Source organism: Neomonachus schauinslandi, chromosome 16 (assembly GCF_002201575.2).
Source record: "Neomonachus schauinslandi chromosome 16, ASM220157v2, whole genome shotgun sequence".
NCBI lineage: Eukaryota > Metazoa > Chordata > Mammalia > Carnivora > Phocidae > Neomonachus > Neomonachus schauinslandi.
The window spans coordinates 18,571,728-18,594,836 of record NC_058418.1 but is presented as its reverse complement, the minus strand read 5'-3'; the positions used below and the strand labels follow the sequence as shown (position 1 = coordinate 18,594,836).

At 42.4% G+C, this 23,109-nt stretch overlaps 1 protein-coding gene across 1 annotated transcript in view; it reads left to right on the top strand.

Moving 5' to 3' along the window:
- TDRD12 (tudor domain containing 12) overlaps positions 1-23,109 on the top strand; it is a 65,847-nt gene that overhangs the window by 25,825 nt on the left and 16,913 nt on the right. The window contains exons 9-21 of the mRNA XM_021700992.2: positions 6,040-6,137; positions 6,707-6,783; positions 9,610-9,690; positions 11,466-11,526; positions 11,881-11,988; positions 14,182-14,367; positions 15,909-16,065; positions 16,523-16,650; positions 18,431-18,622; positions 18,857-18,985; positions 20,075-20,192; positions 20,780-20,919; positions 21,052-21,272. Of these exons, the coding sequence (XP_021556667.2) occupies positions 6,040-6,137; positions 6,707-6,783; positions 9,610-9,690; positions 11,466-11,526; positions 11,881-11,988; positions 14,182-14,367; positions 15,909-16,065; positions 16,523-16,650; positions 18,431-18,622; positions 18,857-18,985; positions 20,075-20,192; positions 20,780-20,919; positions 21,052-21,272 (1,696 nt within the window). The remainder of the gene's footprint in view (positions 1-6,039; positions 6,138-6,706; positions 6,784-9,609; positions 9,691-11,465; positions 11,527-11,880; positions 11,989-14,181; positions 14,368-15,908; positions 16,066-16,522; positions 16,651-18,430; positions 18,623-18,856; positions 18,986-20,074; positions 20,193-20,779; positions 20,920-21,051; positions 21,273-23,109) is intronic.

Below are 23,109 nucleotides of genomic sequence, written 5' to 3'. Positions count from 1 at the left end.
GTCTCAATTGTATGAGATTGAGCTTACACACCTGTGGCAGGGATCCCTCAAGAGAGACACTGGGTTCATCTCATTCCATCTTACCAGCGGACATAAAACTTTGATGTGTCCCAATACTGGTGAGGATCCCTTTGATCGCTTAATTAATTAGCATCTGCCAGGCTTCTCCACTGAAAGTTACTCTTCACCTTGCAAATATTTTGTTGGCTGCTGCTATCATTCCTTTTCATTTGCTCATTAATCCACGTCAGTATAGATTCCTATCTGAGACCCTGAAGTGGTTCAACCAGTTCCCTAAGTTTCCCTGGCTCCTTTGAATGGAGAATGGCATTTTGAAACATCTGGGAGCTGGGTGTGTTCATTTCTGTTGTGGTGGTTGCTCCCAGGCCCTTCAGTGGACGGAGCTGGGGACTGGGTGTGTGTGCATCCGTGCTCATATATACACTTACATCTCTATAGATTTTATATCTGTTGTGATCTCTGTACTGGAAACCAGGAGTTGACACCAATATCTTGAATTGAGATCCTGCTGCTGCTGGATTATTCTAGCTTTCTGCCTTCCCAAATTTGTCATGTCCCTCTGTGACTGTAAGGTTCCTATCTGCCTTTATTCCTACTATAGATACTTATGGGGTCAGTCTTTCTAGATAGGCAACCACTCTTTGCTTGTGTAAGTAACCAGTTCTTCACGGCCATTACTACCCTTTCTGCATAGATGCGCTCCCCCACTCCATTCGCTGACAGCACACCACTCAAACCTCCCCTGCCTCCATCACTCACCTAGTTCAGGCTGATACCATCCCCCTGCCACACACACAGCCGCCCTGTGGACACTTTCCTCATTTCACTTAGACATAGGTCCACCCCCACTTGGGTTCTGCATTCCCAGGTAGGGTTGTCCCTCACTCCTACCCTTGCAAAGGCACCCTCCTCACCCTACTTGGCTCCAAGCCTCTCCCCTCTTCCACTCCCCAAGTGCTCACCTCACTCTGCTTGGGCTCCCATGTCCTGCTCTCCATCACCAAGGTTCCTTCCTCTGCCTGCACAGATCAGATGCCCTCTTCTCTGCTCCACCTACCAGTTTGAGGACTGAGTTGTGTGAGTTTTGGCAGACTGTGGCTTTCGAGGAATTGATCCAGTTCATCTAGGTTACCAAATTTGTGAACGTAGAGTTGTTCATGGTATTTCTTTTCTTTTTTTTTTATTATGTTAATCCCCATACATTACATCATTAGTTTTAGATGAAGTGTTCCATGATTCATTGTTTGTGCATAACACCCAGTGCTCCATGCAGAATGTGCCCTCCTCAATACCCACCACCAGGCTAACCCATCCTCCCACCCCCCTCCCCTCTAGAACCCTGTTTGTTTTTCAGAGTCCATCGTCTCTCATGGTTCGTCTACCCCTCCGATTTCCCCCGCTTCATTCTTCCCCTCCCGCTACGTTCTTCTTCTTCTTTTTTTTTTTTCTTAACATATTGTTCATGGTATTTCTTATTTGTCGATTAATGTCCATAGGACCTGTAGTGATGTTTATTCTTTCTGATATTTGTAATTTGTGTCATCTGTGTTTTTCTTTGTTAGCTTGGCTAGAGGCGTGTTGTTTTTATTGATCCTTTTCAAAGAAAATCATGCTGTGGACTGAGTTGTGTGCCCTGGCCCTAACACCCCCAGTATGACTGTATTTAGAGATAGAGTCTTTAAGAGGTAATTAGGTTAAATGAGGTCATAAGAGCCCTTGTAAGAAGAGAAAGAGACATGAGAGCGCTCCCTCTCCTCCATGTGAGAATACACGAGAAGGCAGCCGTTTCCAAGCTAGGAGGATAGCTCTCACCAATTATTGACTTGAGATCTATCTTCTTGTCTTATATATACATTTAATGCTATAAATTGCCTTCCAAATACTGTTTTTACTATATCCCACAAATTTTGATAAGCTATGTCATAATTTTCATTTAGTTTAAACTATTTTTAAGTTTCTCAAGATTTCTTCTTGATCCAACTGTTATTTAGAAGTGTGTTGTTTAATCTCTCAGTATTTGGGGATTTTTCCAGCTATCTTTTTGTTTCTGAGTTAGTTTAATTCCATTATGGTCTGAAAGTATACATTGTATAGTTTCTATTTTTAAAATTTTCATGTGTTTTTATGGCCTATATTGTTTTATGGTTCAGAGTGCATTCTGTTTAGGTATATGTTCCATGTGAGTTTGAGAAGATGTATTGTGCTGTTGAGTGAAGTAGGCTGTAGATCTCAGTTACATCCAGTAGATTGATGGTAGTGTTGAACTCAGCTATATCCTTATGATTTCCTGCCTGCTTGCTCTGTTCATTTCTGATAGTGGAGTGTTCAAGTCTCCAACTATCATCTGTTTCTCCTTGCAGTTCTATCCATTTTTGCCTCCCATAATGTGATGCTCTCTTGTTAGGCACATCCACCTTAAGGACTGCTAGGTCTTCTTGGAGAATTGATTCTTTTATCATTATGTAATGCCTCTATCCTTCATAATTTTCCTTGTTCTGAAGTCCACTTTGTCTGAAATTAATATAGCTACTTCAGCTTTCTTTGATTAGTGTTAGCATGGTGTATCTCTCTCCATTCTCTTAATTTCTGTCTTTATACTTAAAGTGGGTTTCCTGTAGACAACATCTAGTTGGGTCTTGTTTTTGTTCACTCTGACAACCTCTTTGATTGGTGTATTTAGACCATTGCCATTTAAAGTGACTATTGGTGGAGTTGGATTAATATTGACCATATGTGTTACTGTTTTCTATTCATTCCCTTGTTTTTTTTGTTTTTTTTTGTTTTTTTAAAGATTTTATTTATTTATTTGACAGAGAGAGACACAGCGAGAGAGGGAACACAAGCAGGGGGAGTGGGAGAGGGAGAAGCAGGCTCCCCGCAGAGCAGGGAGCCCGATGTGGGACTCGATCCCAGGACCCTGGGATCATGACCTGAGCCGAAGGCAGTCGCTCAACCGACTGAGCCACCCTGGCGCCCCATTCCCTTGTTTTTTGTTCCTATTTTTATCTTCCACTCTTTGTCTGCTATCTGTAGTTGTAATTAAGCATTTTATATGATTCCGTTTTCTTTCCTTTCTTAGCATATCAGTTATACTTCTTTTTCACTTATTTTAGTGGTTGCTTTAGGGTTTACAACATGCGTTTACAACCAATCCAGGTCCACTTTTAGATAACACTGTACCATTTCACAGGTAGTACAAGTATGATGACAAAATATTCCTAATCCCTACCTCTTGTCCCTAACATCGTTGTCATTCATTTGACTTATACATCAGCACACGTTGGCATATATATATAGTCAACCTTGAAAATAAAACAGGCAGTTATTTTACCAGCAAATGGGTTTATATGGGAATAGTAGAGAATTACAGTTCAGGACAGGCAAGCTACAGCAAAACTATGTGGGAATGCAGAATACAAAGGAGAGGAACGCTCTTTTATAGAGAAAAGGGGGAAATTGGGAGGGGCCGTTATCAACAAAAAGTCCATTGAAGTAAACTGGGAGTCCAAAGTGTAGTGGCTCTTCATTGGCTGAGTTGTAACAGTCTCTCATTGGCTGGGCTGTTGCTGGGCCAGGAGAAAATCTTCCTTCCTCCTCCTAGGGTAAGTAGAGTAGGCTTCTTTCTGTTGGAAAATGCAAGGTACATCTCTTCCTGTTGGGTCCACAGAGGGCTGTGAGGAGTGGTACAGCCTGAGAGCTCCCCCTTCTGGCTTCCCAACTCCATCTTAAATTAGGTTATTAATGTTATTAGGATTATTATTGCCCAGCTGGTTTATTTTTTTCTTTCTCAGGTACATATTTTAGTACTTCCAAAAGGGGATTGTGGGTAATAGATGTTAACATCTGGTAATGGTTAAACCAGATATGGTATGCCAGGTTCTTAGTTATTTTCCTTCAACAGTGGAGATAGTAGTTCATTTTCTCCTAATTTGTCAATCTGTTGGTTACTCTTTTGTAAGTAATTAGTATGTTCTATTGATTTTTTTTAGATTTTCTCTTTATCCTTGATATTTTGCTGTTTCTTTACAATGTGTGTAAGAGTGGATGGTTCAAATTTATTCTGTTAACACTTGGAATTTTTCAATTGTAGAATTCATGTCTAACCTGAATTTCTGAAAAGTATTAGATGTTAATGTTTTTAAAAATTTTATCCTCCTTCCTCTTAGATGTAGATTAGTGTTTCTTCATTTATGATCTGTTTTTCATAGCTTTCTTTGCATTTTCTTTTTATTTCTCTGAACTTAGTTTTGAAAGGTTTTAATTCTTTAAATTACCACTTTTCTCTTAGCTTCCAACTTAGTATTAACTTCCTCTTTTGAGTTTTCAATTTGATGACTATTTCTTGCTGCTTAGAGTTCTGATAAGTTCTTTTTTATGTCTGCATATCTTTTTATATACACCTGCTTTGTTTCATGAATATGAGTCCTTTTTATCTCTTGGATATCTTAAGTGTATTTATTTTAGAGTCCTTTTCAAATGCTCTTTTATCTCCATTTCCTCAGGTGTGAATCTCTACTCCCTGACAAAACCTTTGTGGGTTTTTTTTTTTTTTTTTTTTAACATTTATGATGGCATTGATTTATGGACTTTGTGGTTTTGTTTGAAAGCTTGTGTTGCTTGGACATTTATTTTCTCTCAGCAAATTTCATCCATCACCGTCACTTCTGGATCCAGATCAGAGTTTTTATTTTTGGCTTATAACATCACACCCTGAAGAGAGAATGTATTTTCAGACCCAAAGATCCCATGACAAGCAGGCTTGGGCACCAAATTACTTTAACGAAAGATTAGACCAGTTTACAACATCATCTCACATTTCCAGCATTTACTATTTATTTTAGTGATTTATGTTATTTAATAGGTAAAAGATGTACCTTGTCATTTCAGTTGTGTTGCTCTTATTGATGCTTAGTGTGAACACTTTTCCAGGATTGCTTGTGTCGTACCCTAAAAAATGATTGCTGGGTTGATTTCCTTTTCTTTTACTTTCCATCACACCTCAGTTTTTACCCAAGTGTAATTACCTCGCTTGTTTATTCATATTCACTGAACAGTGTTTGTCACTTTTCCAAATCAGATCTAGGCCTAAGGAATAAAGATATTTGAGTCTGCTTTAGAATTTTGCTGCCTGTTGGCTATTCAAATCCAGCCTGTTTTCTAATGCCTTCTCTACCTACTGTGGTATTAAGAAGTGAGATGCACAGGTGTGATCCTGAATCATTGTTGAAACTGAGTTATAGTTGATATTCTGGTTCTGATTGCCTTGTAGCAAACATTTGATAATGGTTAGTGGTGTAAACAATTTTATAATGTGTATGGATTCTGTGGTGGGGACTTCAGAATGGGCATAACACAGAGGATTCGTCTCGGTTCCACAGTGTCTGGGGCCTCAGCTGGGAAGACCTGAGGGCTGGTGGTGAGGAAACAGATGGATTCAATTGACACTTAGGCGGTGACATCTCTGGCAGCTGATTGAGAAATTTCTATAGTGACCTTTCCATGGGGTTGCTTGAGCTTCTTCCCAGCATGCTGGCTGGGTTTTGACAGTGAGCATTCAAGAGGACAGGTCATAAGTACATGGCATTTTGGCCGTCTAGCTTTGAAGTCGCATAACCCCACTTTCATGTTGTTTACAAGCTCCTCCACCCCCCAGCTCCCGGGAAGAGAATACAGAGCCCGCCTCTCAGTGGGACATATGTCAATGACAAATTGTAAGAAGAGCGCGTATGTTGGGAGATATGGTGTGGCCCTCTTTGAAAAATATAGTCTGCCAAGTTGGGAAAATAAATTGTTTAATTGCTAGTAAGCCAGTAAAGGAATTATTTAAACATCTTTTAGTGTGACAAGGTTTGAAACAAGATTTTAAAATTTAATCTCCTCAAGTAAAGTTTAGTTCAAAACCCTATTCCATAATAATTTCATGTATGAAGATTTTTATGATTGTACTTTTAAATTTATAATCCTTTTTCTATCAATAGCACTTTCTAAGAAAGGTCTTTTTCACTTTTTATTTTGCAGATAAAACTATAAAATGTAATCTGGATTCATTGAGAAGTTCACCTAAAAAAAAGTCTGAAAAGAAACAACAGTGCATCTCTTTGAAAGATGTAAATAAGGTTGTATTTTAAAATGCTCATTAGGTATAAAGTTCATACAGTGTTAATTTTAGAATATTCTCATTTGAAATCTAGGAACCAAAGTATGTTTTCTGTTAAGAAATCCTTGGTCGTGGTCGTGTCTTTCAGGAAGAAGTATAGTTTGTGTGTTGGCTCTAATTCAAAAGAACAAGAGAACTCTAGCTTCCCTCTTGTTGCTGGCCTAGGGGCTTCTCTGCAGGATTGGGTACTTATGCTCATTTAACAAGGGTGTGAAAACCTGAGATTATGGGACACTCTAATAGTTCCAGTCCAACCTGTCTTTCCAGTCCCTCGACAAGTGAAATAATTATAGGACATTTGAAATACTGATTATCTGAAGTGCCACCTGCTTGCTACTTGGACACTTTAATCTAGTGGTTGTAGCCATGGCATAACCACATTATCCAGTTCTTTGTGTCTCCATGTCTGTGTTGCCTGACAGTGATCTAGGATGGTTGTTTATGAGAATGACTCCCATGGAATTTTAGCTCCATAAGAATACATATCTTGCTAGCATACACATTCTTTCTAAAAAAATTTTTTTACAGTGTGTTGAATCCTCCACGTACTGGCCAACAAAGAGGGGGATAACCATATATGCTGAGCCAGATACACCAGCAGCAAGGTATGATTTGAAAATTTAGTGTAATCGAATAGATACATGAGTTGTAATACTGTCTTACATGGTGTTTTGTATGATTGATGATAGGAAAGGATTCAATTTCAATAAAGAGTGGTCCAAAAATTTTGATTAAACCTATATTAATTTTAAAGAAAAACATATAACAACTGGTTAGTAGCACAACTGACCAGAAATTGGTAGTGGCTCTAGAGTCTCTGTGTTACCTTGTTGGACAAAGTTGTTTCTGTGAGGTAGGTCCAGTGGAATTGTCCTGATGTAAAGGCTGATACGTGTGGGCCAGAAGGCAGTACAAGGTGGTGGGGGGCAAAGACTGGCTGTTCAGGAGGAATATCCGAGGCTTTGACCTTAACCCTGTCCACATCAAGAGGCGGGTTCATGATGTTTGTGAAATCACAGAAAAGTTGTACTATTATTACACTGTGTCACAAATAGTGTAAGATCTTAGTCATGTGGTCCATTCCTCCCCTCCTGGGCTTCGTGCTAGTGTTGTCCTACATTTCATTTATACGTTCTTTATACATCCTAGGCTCTAGTATCATTTGTATCTAAACGGTCAGTGGTCTTTTCGATAGATTTAAATAAACAGAAAAAAAAATACCTTCTGTGTTTACCTGCATAGTTACAGTCAGTGCTTTTTTTTTTTTTTTTTTTTTTAAAGATTTTATTCATTTATTTGACAGAGAGAGAGAACAAGTAGGCAGAGAGGCAGAGGGAGAAGCAGGCTTCCTGCTGAGCAGGGAGCCCGATGCAGGGCTCGATCCCAGGACCCCGGGATCATGACCTGAGCCGAAGGCAGCGGCTTAACCGACTGAGCCACCCAGGCACTCCCCGTCAGTGCTTTTCACTGTGTAGATTCATTATCTCCATCTGGTATCGTTATGCTTGTCCCTGAAGGACTGCCTTTACTGTTGATTGTATTGTGGGTCTGCTGGTGATGGGTTCTTCCAGCGTCTGTATGTCTGGAAAAATTATTTCAGCTTCATTTTTGAAAAAAGGGTATTTTTGCTAGGTATAGAATTCTAGGTTGATAGTTCTTTTTTCCTCTGTATTTTAAAGATACTGGTGTCCTGTCTGCTTACTGCATCATTCCTAACACAAAACCTACTGTCATCTTTTTCTTTGTTCCTTTGTTTGCAACATGTCTTTCTCCTCTGAATGCTTTTGAGATTTTCTCTTTGTTTCTGGTTTGAGCAATTTAATTACATATGCCTTGGTGTAGTTTCTCTCCTCTTTCTTATGCTTGGTGCTCATTAAGGTTCTTCATGTGTAGATTATTGTCTTACATCAGATTTGGAGAGTATTCAGCTGCTATTGTACAGATGTTTGTCTGCACGTATCTCTTTCTCCTGTCCTTTTGAGACTCTGAGGAGACAAGTATCATAGCTTCTGATACTGTCCGAAAGGCCCCTGAGACTTGGCTCATTTTTTTTTTTTTTTTTACCTTTTTTCCTTGCTGTTCTTCAGATTAGTAATTCTGCTGATGTATCTTTAACTTAACTGAGCTTTCTGTCATCTCCATCCTGCTGAAATTTTATTTGATGTATTTTTCCATTTTAAAATTTTCATTTGGTATTTTTTATAGTTTGTATTTCTTTGCTGAGAACTTTAATTGTTCCACTCAAGAGTGCTCACCCCTCCCTCTCTCAGGGATCATGGTTATAATAGCTGCTTTAAAGTATGTGATGATTCCCACTTGTCTGCCATCCTGGAGTTCGCACCTGCTGATCATCTTTTCCCTTGACAGTCGATCTGGTTTTCCTGATTCTTTGTGTGTTGTATTCTGGATATTTTGAATATTATGGTGTGAGACTGGTTTCTGTTCAAATCCTCTGGACAATGTTGGCCTTGGTGTTTTTGTTGTTTATTTTAGCAGGAAGTCAGTGACTCCATTCTGGTGTCAGACTCCATCTCGTTTGGGTGGTGACTGCAGCTCCGCTTTGGGTCTGTTCTGAATATGCTCAGCTTGGGGCGAGCCTGGGACTTGTGTTGGGTCATTCTCTGGCACACTCTCTTTTCTCCAGGATTTTCCTCACATTGACCATTTTCTACATGCTCCCTGTCCTTGAGCCTCTGTCCAGGTAGATGGCTTTTCATGGAGAAACGGCCATGCCAGGTCTGTGTGATTGGGGCCACTTGTGGAACGAAACAGCAGTGGAAACAAGAGGGGGAAAAGATGGAGGTTTCCCCCGCATCTTTGGACCCTGGGGTCCATTTCCTAGATCCTCTAGAGAGAGGGAGTTTTGGGTGACAGCCCCCTGTCACCACTGCAGCTGCATGACTGGAGCTGCCCACGGGGCAGGGCCAGAAGAGAAAAAGGGAAAAGAGGAAATCAGTCAGTGTACCTGTCTAGCCTGTGGCTCCCCTTCCTGCTTCTCTGGCTTGAGATAGAAGGTTTCTCTCAGTGCTTGGTGTCCACATCTGCGGTGCAGTTCTGTGTTCGGGGCCAGCCTCAGGCCAACACCAGGAGACAGAGGAGTGTAAAATCCCTGGGAATTCTCCACGATTCTGGTGGTTTGCAGGTTTTGACTTCTCTCCCCTTCAGTTCTGTGCTTTACACAGGGTTTCCAGCTGAGGTCAGAGGAGAGACTGGCTATGGAGGGCTTAGGCCCTCTTGGTGAGCACCAGCAACCTCAACGTGGTTTTCATCCTTAGAGGGCAGAGTGTCCATTCTCACAGAAATAAATCTGTGTATGTAGAGCGACACACTCCTCAGTGCTACTTAACTGAGTTTTCTCTCAGAAAATATAGGCATTTTCAGGATTGGGGCAATGGGCTTGGAGATTCTAATCAATGTTTTTTGGTTTCTAGCGCTTTATGTCAGAGGCCAAATGAGAAACCACTTAGGTTGGCCGAGAAGAAAGAACACAATGAGAAGAATGGCTGTGTGAAGTATGAATTATTTCCTTGGTCTACATTTTTTAAATAATTTTAATAAAATTATAAGCAGGAAGAATTTACATATTATTTTATTATTTATTTCAAACCTGCATTCCCATGTGGAAAATACACCTACAATGTCTGCTGTAGGCTTTGAAGTTAATTGTTTTTCCTGTTCGCTAGGGTAGATTTTTTTTTTAAATATTTGTTCCACTGTAAATAGTCATTTTCTGCCTCCCCTTCCTGATTCTTTTGGTGAAGTTTTATGAAACAAATTAGATACGGTTGGTCTTTAGGGCTGTTGGTCTTCTATGGGTTTACATCTGCTGCCTTCCCGGTTTTCTGATGGCTAAAGGGGTCTTCCACCTGCTGGAGAAACTATTTCGTTACTTGTAGTGTGGAACTGGGTTTTGTTTTGTTTTGTTTTGTTTCTGTCTTGTCAGATTCACAAGGTATTCACTGAAGAGTTAACAACAGAGTAGTAACTTTATTTCCTACTTGTTTAATCCATGAAACATTCTCATACTCATTTTTATGATTTCTTACCATACCAGCCTAAAAACACCCTTATAGTCCAAGTAACTGTGGCCGCTCTGAAGTCAGTTGCCAGAGTGACAAGGGATTTACAACAGTTCAGAACGGGGTGGGTCGTACTGTGTCCAGTGATTGGCCCGGGATGACTGGGGGGAGGGTGTTGACTGCAACACCGTTGGGCTGCCTGCCTCCCAGAGCCCACCCTCTGGCCCCGCAACACCCTTGCACCCACAGGAGCTCCTCACAGGGCTCCCTGGCCACCCCCTGCAGCCCACAGATCTGGGGGTGGCTGTCAGCACAGGTGTGTTGACCCCTCCTCCCAGGGCAGCCCTCCACCCTACTCCCCAAAAGCCATGGGGCTGCACCTGGTGGTTTTCCCTGGAATGAGAGACCTTGCATTACCCATGCAGCTCATTTCTTACTTTCATTACATTAAATTGTAACTTGATAAGCAACCCCGAGGTACTCTGTTGCCTTTTATTTTTGTATTAAAAGGTGGTGTCTTCTCTCCTCATGGGCTAAATGCCCTTTACTTAGAACCCGTTGATTCAGCGATGGCAGTGACTCTGCCAGTGGTTCCGGATTACGGCACAGGAGGGAGGAGGTGGCGGGTTTCTCAGCAACTTGAGATGACCCGGTGGTCCTGCAGTCTTTCTTCATGTCAGAACAGGTGTTCCTGGGATTGGTGGCACTGTGTCCACAGCCTGGGGGCCGGGGTTCAGGGGCCAGTTCTGTACTGACCCGACCTCTGTGGCCTTTTATCACAATAAACAGGACAAAACGGGATGAGCAGTAATTTCACAGCTCTGCCTTGGGATGTATAGTTGACCCATGAACAGCACGGACGTTCGGAGTGCTGACTTCCCACACAGTTAAAAGTCTGCATATAACTTGTGACTGCCCCCAGACTTAACTCCTCATAGTTTACTGTTCACCAGAAGCCTTACCGATAACGTAGTTGATTAACATGTATTTGTACGTCTTATGTATCATGTACTGTATTCTTATAATAACGTAAGCTGGAGAAGAGAAAATATTACTAAGAAAACCATTAGGAAGAGAAAGTACATTTTTAGTACTGTACCGTAAACAATCCGCATATAAGTGGGTGTGCACGGTTCAAACCCATGTGGCTCAGGGGCCAACTGTGTATTTCATTTTATCTCTGTCAAGGAAGAATTAAAATTATAACTCAGTTGAGGAAATATTAACACTCCTTTTTCCTTTGAATTGTCCTTTTCACTATTTTATAGATTGTTGCAGTTTTTAAATCCTGATCCTTTGAGAACTGATGGGATCTCTGATCTACAGCAGGTATGACAGCCCTACAAAAATATTAAAAATCCACGACAGCTCTTTGCTCTTTAAGTCCATCTCCTTCCTCGTCTGGATTTGAGATTAGAAGAGAAACCCCCTTAGGTGGGGACTCTCCCCGAAGACACCCTTTTAGAGATTCTCCAGTGAATTACTGCTTTAGAGAAATTATTATTTGGTGGGGGATAGTAGATGCTCTTCCTTTCATTTTCCTTCCATTCATTTTGGTAGTTTTGGGTGGGTTTTGATGAGCATATATACCTAGGCTGTCCTTCCTTTGCATAAAGTGGTTGACTTCCTGCGCTGGCAGGCGGGGTGGGGGCATCTAACTAACCGTGGGGCGTGCTGTCTCAGTTGCAGAGGCTGCAGTCCGGCTCCCAGCAGCCCTCGGCCGTGCTCAGGCACAAGATCGAGCCTTGTTTGTCCGTTGATGCGTCGCCGCTTTCGGCAGACGTGAGAAAGGTAAAAGTGCTCCTGAAGGCGGGCTCATGAAGGAATGCTGACCTGTTCAAACATAGGAGGATTTTTAGGAAACCCTTCCAAAGTTGCACTTGTGTCGTTTCTTGGCTTTTGAAATCCTCTGTTAAGCTTTTGTTATTAAGTTCTCGTGTATTCTTCAGGTTTACTTCCTATAAGTGGCAAAACCACTGTATAATTCTTAATGCTTTTCTGAGATAAATTTTCAAATGCGTCCCTGGAAAGGGGCTTATTAGAAAGAGCAATAAGTTGCCAGGGTAGTTATGCTGTATTTCCGAGTGTTCTCAAAACTGCTTTAGAGACCTACCATTCCAGTTAGTAAATTGACCACGCATGCTTTTCTATTTCCTTCTTGATTAAAAAAAAAAAAAGGACAGGAAGAAAGAGGCTAAATCCACAAGGATGAATTGAATTGAGAACAAAGTCTTTAGTGGCCTAGAAATTTGCACAGGCTTTCAGAAGATGGAAAACAGGCACCAGCGTGTGGCTGACTAGTAGAGGAAGGAGAGAAGTAGGAGGTTCTGAACTTTCCTCCACCCGTTCCTGAGCATCCACAGTCAGCCTCTCGGGAAGGATGATCTTTTTGAAGGAACTGAATGGCCCTAGAAATGCCCTTCAGATGAATTCTCCCAGTGAAGACACCTGCTCGCTGCCCTGGCTTCCTGCAGGGGTGTGGCGCTCACGGAGCTGAGCTCTGCGCTGGCCACACGTCTTCCAGCCTGCTTTTAGTGGGCCTCCTCCTGGCGAACACAAATCAGGGATCCTTAGACATTTGATGAAACCTCCCACCTAAAAAGAAAATAAAAGCATTTTTTAAAAAAAAGACCAAAATAAAACTCTGAAGGAAACAGTGTAGGCAATAGAAGATAATGCTACAAAATAAATACCCTCAGAGATAAGTATTAACAGTATTTATTAAACAATAACAGGGTGCTATAAAAAAGGCCCAGAGGATAAAAACGGTTCTTGGAAATTCAGAATGCTGTAGAGATAGAAACCAAGCAGCAGATTAGAGAGAGAAAATGGAAGCTAACTCTTAGAAAGTAGAGCAAAAAGACAAGGAGATGGAAATAGGAGGGAAACAATTTGAGGGTCATTTCAAGGTCCAGTCTCTGCAGTGGGATTTTTTAAAAAGAGCAAAGGAAGTGGGCAGAAAATTCTGAGAAGAGCAACACATGAGTGATTTCCAGACCTCATGGAAGGGACTGTCCAAATTACGAGAGTCCTCATCCCACAAGCCCAGCCACAGCGAGGGGGCAGGATCGCGGGCACTTGGCTGTGAAGCGTCCAATCGGGGGGCTTCCGAGGGCACGAATGCCTTCAGACTTGCCATCGGTAACACCAGAGGGGCGCTGATTCCGAGATTTGGGTGAAAAGTTCTTCCCAACCTTGAGGTCCATCCTAAACTAGCAATGAAGACATTTTCAAGACATGCAAGAGAATTGACTTCCTCAAGAGAGACACTCCTGAAGTATGTTCTCCACCAAAGCAAGAAAGTCAGCCAGGAAGGATGACCGGCCTTGCAGACAGCAGGGACAGTGCCAGGAGGCCGCAGGGTGACGGCTGCACGTGGGACGCCCAGTCGCTGGTCTGCGCTGCTCCTGGGGCTCAGGGCTGGGCGGACGGGGACGTCACCCACAAATTGTGCTCATGAATTCAGCCTCTTGGAACGTAGGGTCATTGTGGCTGGAGAACTCTTTCTGTTGCCACACTTGGGAGGTTTTAGTGACCGTTACGTAGAAAAATAAGCAAAGGCATGTGGGTTTTTTTTTTTTTTAAGTTTATCTCCACATCCAGTGTGGGGCTTGAACTCATGACCCCGAGATGAAGAGTTGAACGCTCCTCTGACTGAGCCAGCCAAGCACCCCAATAAAGGCATGTTTAAAAAAAAAAGTTTGTAAGTAAAGCTGATGTATTCACAGATTATTAGGAGGAGCCACATCCTTGCTCTGGTGAGCTCTAAGCACTTGGTTTTAATTTGGAGCCTAGAAAAGCAAGCATCTTAGGGCAGAAGTTTGGTGCTGAGAAAAGACTTGGGGACTTGTCAAGTTAGGTCTTAGAAAATACCAGAATAAGCAATGTGTAGTGGCTGTTTGTGGGGGAAGTGAGCAAAGAGATGGAGTTTTTGTTAGTTTTCTATGCTTCATTTGTGGTTTTTTGGTGGCTGATGTTTTGTAGGCTCTTCAAAGAAACAAGTTCCCAGGACCTAGCCACACGGAATCCTACTCTTGGCCTCCCATAGCCCGGGGCTGTGACGTGGTGGTCATCTCTCACTGTGGAAATGATCCTCTGCTGTACCTCCCACCAGTCCTTACAATTCTGCAAACGGGGGGCTGCTACAAGTCTTTACCAAGTAGAAATGGAGTAAGTTGGAGACAGTCTTGTTTTCACAACAACAGGGCTTAAATATTTATTTTTAAATTTTATGCCGAACTTTTGGTGAAGTTTGGGTTACATTACTCATTTGGTTTCCATGACAAGACAGGAACTTACCAGAGTCATTGATTCTCTGCCACTGATTCTCCCCTTGAGCCCCTGTTGTGGCCATCGGCTGAGCCAAGAGATTGCTGGCGTTTGGAGATGAATATATCGCTTATAAACTTATTCCACTGATTCAGTTCCTCTGTCACGGTCACCCTGTGAGATGGTTGGCTGTGTACGGTTTTCATTGTTTCCTAGATGAGAAAATTAGCCTCATCTGACAAGTGAGACAAGAAGTGGGATTAGAACTTGGGTCTTTCTGTCATCGTGTCTCACATTCTTTTAATTATTTCAGAGCATCCCACACTGTTGTAGAACCCTACTTTATTCTTCCCATGTGCAGGAATCTGCAAGGATCTGTGAAGGATGCTGGAAAGGAGAAAAGTGGGGTGTGGGGTCAGGTGATGGGGATAGTGAGTCCTGCTCTGCAGGGTCCGGGTGGTCAGGTGAACCCCCATACAGAAGAGCTCTGTCCCCGACATGTCTCAGAGGATACAGGGAGTGCAGCTCTGTTCCTCATCAGAAGGTGAAAGATCATAGTAAGAAAAGACACCATTGTGTGTAGGAGAGAGACTCATTTTTCTCATTCTGCCATGTGGTTTTAATGATTGCCCTTTGGAAGTCTGCATTGGTGGGGTTATTATGTATTCACATCTCCATCCTTCAGTGAGCAGCTGACCCCTGTGGACCACATCTCTGCAGCCTGTGTTGAGATAGAATCGGGGCTGGGCCAAAAATGATGCCTGGGTCTTGCCTCTTGTGTCCTCTGTTTCTCCACATCTCTGTGGTCAGCTTGCTTTTAGGCCCGGTGCCTAGAAGCTGGCGCCCTACCTGGATCTGCGTGAAGGAGAGGGGAGACTTGTTCTTGTCTTCAGTTCCTGGAGGGCATGTGTCCGGGAGGGTGTTTGGCAGGCAGCACAGTGTGACTTCACAGGAGATAACTGTGGGATGGTGGCCGTCAGCGTTCAGATGGAGCCGTAGCAGACTTCCCTAAGGAAGAGATGCTAACCTTTTCTAAAGCCCCTTTCAGGGGACCGTTAGTTCACCTGGTCCCTGGGAGCAGGAGTCCTGGAGCCAGACCACCTGGGTTCAGATCCTATTGCTCCTGTGTATTAGCTGTGTGGCCTTGGGCAACTAACTTTACCTCTCTGTGCCTCACACCCCTCATCTACCCTGTGAGAGTGTTTTAAAGACAAAATGAATTAATAATTGTGAAATGCTTGGTGTAAGCCCTAGAGGAATTTGAGTCCATGTGTCTAAATCAATTCTAATGAAATTATATCTTTTCTGACTTACAGGACGATGATGGTAGCAAACAAATTATATAGTGCTTCCTCTGTGGAAGGAGATGTTCTGCATGCTTCAACATAGACTAGGTTCAATTCCTAACTTTTGCCCCAAATTATGTGAATTTGTCTTTGCAGCCTCTGGCAGTCATCGTGTGCCCTGGGTGGAAAAAGGCCCAATTTACTTTTGAATTACTGGAAGACTATAGCACATCCTCCAGGCCTCTTCATCCCATATTGTTAACAATCGGACTCCACAAAGATGAAGCCAAAAACATGAAGCTTCCAAGGGGGTGTAAGCATCCTTTCCAAGCTGTTTGGTTTTCCCTGCAGAGTGCAGTGGGGCCCTGCCTGGCAGGTGCGCAGGACGCGGGCTTGTGTGATGATGTCACTAGTCCAGCTACAGGTGGGACCTCACTGTCCGTTACGGGCGGGCACAGAAGGGCGAAGGTTCGACCTTGGCTTACAGCTGTTCCACTGAGAAGGCACCATGATTTCCTTCACTCATTAACTATTTATCGAATACCTCCTGTTCGTTAGATGTCAGCTGAACCCCCACCCCTGCCTTTTAGGAGCACAAACATTGGTGGGAGCCCAGGTGCTAGATAAGGACAAGTGTTGGCCCGGACAGCCAGGCCTCACCCACCCAGCAAGAAAAACCGCTTTTTGCGTCATTAGACAGCAGTTCTAGAAGGTGTGAGAAAAACCTATGGAAAATCTGAATGTTAATTGTCTTCTCTTTTAAAATGTAGGTGACATCATTGTTACAACACCCCACAGCCTCCTGAGACTTCTCAAATACCAAAGCTTGTTATTTCTTAGACTCTGTCACCTCATCTTGGATGAGGTGGAAGTGTTATTCTTTGAAGCTACTGAAGAAGTAAGTATGGCTTCCATCGAGATGTCATTATCCCTCAGAAATAAATGTATATATGATTGAAGTCTTACCTGCTTTTAGGAATCAGGAGATGACGTGTCTATTGGGAGAAAAAGCCAGTTAATCTTGAAAAGTTTTCCCTTTAACTTTTATAATTGTGAAGAGAGTTCATCTGAAATTTCCTTCCCCAATTTTTTTTTTAGATTTTTTTTTTTTTAATTTTATTTATTAGAGAGACAGTGAGAGAGGGAACACAAGCAGCGGGGAGTGAGAGAGGGAGAAGCAGGCTCCCCGCTGAGCAGGGAGCCTGATGTGGGGCTCGATCCCAGGACCCTGAGATCATGACCTGAGCCGAAGGCAGACGCCTAACAACTGAGCCACCCAGGCGCCCCTTTTTTTTAGATTTATTTATTTGAGAGAGAGAGGATGACAGAGATAGCGAGAGAGAGCACGAGTGATCAGGAAGGAGAGGGAGAAGCAGGCTCCCCGCTGGGCAGGGAGTTCGACGCAGGGCTCGATCCCAGGACCCTGGGATCATGACCTGAGCAGGCAAACGCTTAACCGACTGAGCCACCCAGTCATCCCTCTTTCCCAAATTTTAAAGTTCTCTCTGAAGACCAAAAATTCTTTTCCAGTGAGGTTTCCTAAAATACTGATATTTTTATGATTATGGAAGCAATAAGTTTTATTCTAGAAAATTTGGGATACAGAGAAAAGTACTTGAACAACCCCAGCATCCACTGAGTTACACTCAGAGGTAATCGCTCTTCCTGTTCTGGAATAATTCCTGTGTCAATTGATACTTAAAACTGACAACATCAGGCCTTATTTTATGGCTAGTTTATAACTTGCATTTTTCAGTAAGCAGCATCGGGAGTATAATTAGTAACTATCCTACAGGTTGATTGTTTGCTGGCCATGGGCCAGTATGGAATCCTGTGGGCATAACAGTTTTTTTAAATGGTCTGATTTTTGGACGTTTAGCATCATTTGTGTGTGCATGTGGCTAAAGAACATACGTCTTTTTTGCACGTTTCCCTTAGGATAAATTCCTAGGAAGGGGATTAATGGATCAAAGACTATGAATTCTTACAAGAAGGCATTTCTTGGGCACAGTGTAACATGATGACCACAAGCATTTCATTTGGGAGCAGTGATGTGCCCAGGTTCAAGTCCAGGCTTTGTTGCTTACCGACTGTGTGGGCCTATGCAGGGTTTGTGAATGCCTCTGAAGCCTCAGTTCTGATTTGCAAAACTAATACCCAGAATGCTGCGCTGTACAGTTGCCTTTCTGAAAGCGGAAACTCCCATGGACAGCATGCTGTCACATCATGCACCCCGCACCCGGGCAGTGGGAGGCCTTAGGCCAGCTTCCGTTTCTTGTGGGCTTGTTAAATGTGGCATCTCGTTAGCATCATGTGCATTTCCTTGATTACTTGTCAAGTCGAGCCTTCATACTGGCCACTCGTACTGTTCTCTGAGCTGCTTGTTCATTTTCCTTGCTTATTTTCTGTTGGTAGGGTCATCTTTTTCTAGTCCATTTGTAGAACTTTTTAATATAAGGATGTTAATGCTTCGTTACATAACGTTACACGTTCACCTAGATATTGTTTGTGTTTTGTTTATATTTAACATTCCTTTTTAGTTTTTTTTTCTTTTGTTTGGAAAGACCTTCCCCCACTCTGAGAACAGAAAATGTACAATTCTTTACCTTTCATGTTCTGTCAACCACTTACTACTCCCTTCTGAAATAAAAACGAAATTAATTATACTAATTTTTTAGATGTTTGCTATATTAGATAACTTTAAAAAAAATATTGACGTTGAAGAAAGGGAATCTGCACCACATCAGATGGTTGCCGTCGGCGTTCATTGGAGCAGACATATAGAGCAGTTGGTCAAAGAGTTCATGAACGACCCCTACATCGTGGTCACAGCCATGGAAGAGGCTGCTCTCTATGGCAGCGTCCAGCAGGTACGGGCTTGTGGGCGAATAGGAGGTGGGGGCTGATGAACGCAAGCGAGTAGCCATGATATCATGGCTTCCTCCTAAACTGTTACAGCTTTAATCTCATACAAAAATCTGTAATCGTGTATTTAGGTTTATATTGATTTTCTGTACTCTTTGCTGTTAAGATCCTCACTTAGCGATGAAAAGTGAAACTGGAGCACCATTTAAAACCACACTGTTGCTGTATTTCATTACCAGGTAGTACACCTTTGCCTAGAATGTGAAAAAACCTCTACTTTACTCCAGACTTTAGATTTCATTCCAAGTCAAGCACAAAAGACCTTGATCTTCACCGGTTCTGTAGCTGAAACAGAAATAGTGTGTAAGGTGAGCCCATAAATGTCCTTACTGTTTGTTTAAACCATGATTAAGTGTCGAAATCATCAGAGAATTATCGGTAGTTAAATATTTGACAGGGGATAAAACGTTACAAGCTGATCAACAGTCTGAAGAAGGGGTGGCTAGTGCTGTGGAGTATGCATAACAATGAGGACAGCGGGAGGCCTGACCTTGAGGGAGGAGCCAAGTAGGTGGGACCAGCCTTTCCAAGGAAGCAGATGTTCCCTAAGGGGGCCAGTGCTCTGTGTTTTGTCATTAAAAGGATCCCATTCATAAAGAAATGCCTGGGACTAATGTACCCTCTTTAAAAAAGTAGGGACCGTAACACCAAGAGATAGATCACGTGGCCAGAACAGCCAACTAAATTGGCTATGGATTTATTTAATCTAAATCTACATAAATAGTAAAATGTAGAAATGAAGCCAAATACAAATTAAAATGTAAGAATCAGGAGCGCCTGGGTGGTGCAGTCAGTTAGGCTTCCAACTCTTGGTTTTGGCTCAGGTCATAATCTCAGGTCCTGAGATTGAGCCCCGCATCAGGCTCCATGCTCAGTGGGGAGTCTGCGTCAGGCTCCGTGCTCATGGGGAGTCTGCATGGGATTCTCTCTCCCTCTCCCTTTGCACCCCCCCCCCACATGCTCCCTCTCAAATAAAGAAACCTTTTTAAAAAAAGGTTCTATAAAAAAATTTTAAAAATATAAGAATCAGTAGTACATCCATCTTTCAGCAATGATGAACTAGAGGTGTCATGAAAAAATGTGACGTTGGCACATAAATTTGATGTGTGTGTGTGTACATATATATGCACACATCTGTGTATGCATGCATTATTTAAAAAGGAAAATAGTTTTAGCAAAATGTTTTTCACTTAAGCAAGTTTTTAGATACAAAGTATAGAATTTTAGAAATATATTTGTTTCAGTTTACAATCATCTTGTTCTTATAATTTGTGGATCAATGAGGTAATACCCTCACAGATAATTTTAAATGTTTTATACTGATAGTTATTGATGGAACAATTAACTTCAAGCTTATGTTCCTGACTGTGAACTGGCCTATTTGGTTTCATCTTTAGGTAGTAGAAAGCAGTTCAATATTTTGCTTGAAAATGCATAAAGAAATGGTTTTTAATTTAAAAAGTGTTTTAGAACAGTGGAAGAAGAAGTTAAGTTCTGGCTCTCACATTGTATTAGGTAAGTGTTTTAATTTCTACTTCCATTTAGAGAAGGCTGAGCTAATAGGAATCATGTCTTCAGTTTATTTGTATAGCTAGTCTCCCAGTTTCTCATCATTTCCGATTTACTGAGAATTTATTAGTAATGTTAATTTCAGAATGAAGGTTAAACTCCGCCAAGATTTTGGTGTCGAGGTGAAGGCAGGGACCTGCGGAGCTCTGAGTGTAGGCCTTCTCCCTGGGGTTCCAGGCGGAACATAAACGTGTGTGTGCCTATGATGAAATCTGTCACAGATGGTTGTGAAATCTGATGTTAGAGATCGAAAAGTCAAAATGTATGAAATAAGTGAAAGATTGATGGGCAGCCTAGATTTGTAATAGAAAGAAGCATTTTCCAAGCTAAAATGAGGGGGACCACTTTTCTCTGGAACGTCATCACTGGGCTGTGTGTGACATTTTGGGGAAACAAATGGGGAAGAAGTTTGTTGGCATCTAAGAAGTGAGATGCAGTAGAGAACTGTGCTCAAGTCCAGTTCCTGGAACTGCTCTGTAGTAAGTGCAGGAAAACCACAGCCTCGTTTGTGACTGCCGGCTCCTTCTCCGCAGCCTTAACGGATGATTGCATACCACTCCTCACCATCACTGATGCCACGTGTGTGATCCACTTCAGCTTTCCTTCCTCCCCCAAAATCTTTGGTGGACGCCTGTACTGCATGTCTGCTCGTTTTCAGAGTTCCACCGAGCAGGTCTGATGAACTTTCTTGATCTTTAAATATTCTCCAGCATTATCTGTGCAATGACAAATGCAGAGTCCACAAAGTTTCGTCATTTAGACTGGGATGGATGACCTGTTGCCTTTATTCACTCCCGATTTTAAGGGTTCTCCTGCAGAACAGGGAGATACGAAGACCAAATCCGTCTTGCTGCTGACAGAGAGGAATGCGTGCCACGTGGTCGGCGTCCTGCGCTACCTGGAGCGGGCAGATGCCAAGATTCCCTCGGAGCTGTATGAGTTTACTGCAGGGGTTCTGGAAGCCAAAGAATATAAAAAAGCCGGAAGGCCTCTTTGTCCTTATCTTAAGGCTTTTGGTTTTTGCAAGTAAGCCATTTTTTTTAAAAAAATTGAAATGTACAGTAAAGGGCACAGTGATGCGTTTATTGCTGGATGACCTTCACGTATGTACACATGATTCACACCACCGCCCGCCTCTGGGAGACACCCTAGAGCTGCCCCCATGCTCCTTCCCAGTCTGCCCTCCCCCTAGAAGTAACCACCCCACACTATCTATCCACATTGATGAATTTTGCTCGTTTTCCAACTTTATATAAATGGAGTTGTACATTCAGCCTACTGTCTGCGACATTCATCTGTGTTCCTGCATGGATCTGATGGATGGATTTATCTATTTAGTGGCACAGTATTCTGTTGTATAAATATATCACAGTGTATTTGTATCCATTCTCCTGTTCATGGGCCTGCGAATTGTTTCCAGCTTTTGGCTATTATGTATGAAGCTGCTGTGAACACTCCTGCACGTGTCTTTCTGTGGAAACATGCACCCGCTTCTTTGGAAGCTAGACTTTGGCGTGGGATTGCTGAGTCACGGGGTGAGCACACGTGTAACTTTTTGGAGGCATGTGACTGTTTCACAATCCCATCAGCCGTGTATGCGAGAGCTGAGTGGCCCCATACCCTCCCTGACACAGCTGGGGGAGAGTGTCACACCGTGGTTTCCATCTGTATTTCCCAAGTAATTAATGATGAGTGTCTTTTCACATGCCTGTGGGACATTTGACCAGCCTCTTCTTGTGAGGTGCCCGTTCAGGTCTTTTGCCCATTTTTGACATTGGGTGTTATCCTTTTTCTTATTGGTTTGTGGGAGTACTTTATTCCTTCTAGATATAACTGCTTTGTCAGAGATGTGCCTAGAGAAGATCTCTTCCCAGTCCATGGCTTGCCTTTCCGCTCTTGTAAGAATCTTTTGAGGAGCGGACATTTTTAATTTTGATGAAGTATTTCCTGGTTGATGTTACTTTGTGTCCTTAATGTAAGAAATACTTGCTGATCTCTAGGTCATGAAGACACTCTTCTCTGTTTTCTTCTAAAAGCTTATTATAGACTGTTTTCACACTTCAGTGTAATCTAGGGTGAGTTAATGTTTGTGTACAGTGTGAGATATGGGGCAAGGATTACTTTTTCCTGTGTGGATAATCACTTGCTCTGGTATCCTTTATTTAAAACATCACTGTGTTCTCCCTGAATTGGTGCCTTTGGCATAAACCAGATGATGTTTATGACCACCACATAAACCAGTGTATGAGGTCCACATGTGGACTCTCTGTTACTTTGGTCTCTTTGTCCTTACACTGGTACTGCATTTTCTCACTGTAGCTTATGTTCTAGTGAGTCCTGGAATCTGGTTTGTAAGTTCTCCAACTTTGCTCTTCATCAAGGTGGTTTTGGCTATTTTAAGTCAACTGCATCTCCACATACATTTTGGAATAGGCTTGTCAGTTTCCTCAGGAACATTACCTGACTTTCGATAGCATGTGCATTGATACTATAAATCAGTTTGGAGAGCATGGGTATCTCAACAGTCATGGGGGGCCTTCTCACCGATCCAGACATGATGCTAGCGCTTGACCAGTGATCGCTGGGACTGGGTAGGAGATGTCTGATGTGTATCAATTGGATTGAGCTTCACTTTAAGATAACTGTTGACTTTAACTTTTTTGAACTATGGTACATTAAACAGGTTATTAGTGGCAATTTTGATTATGCTATTGACTTTTGAAACCAAAGGTTTAACTGTTACTCAGTTTGGGTTACAGCATGACTTCTGGTTTAGAGGTTAATTATTAGCCTTTGTTTTGGGTTGTGGTGATAAATTTCTGATTCAGAGTCTTTATTTTGGAAGTACATTTTGTTCATTTTC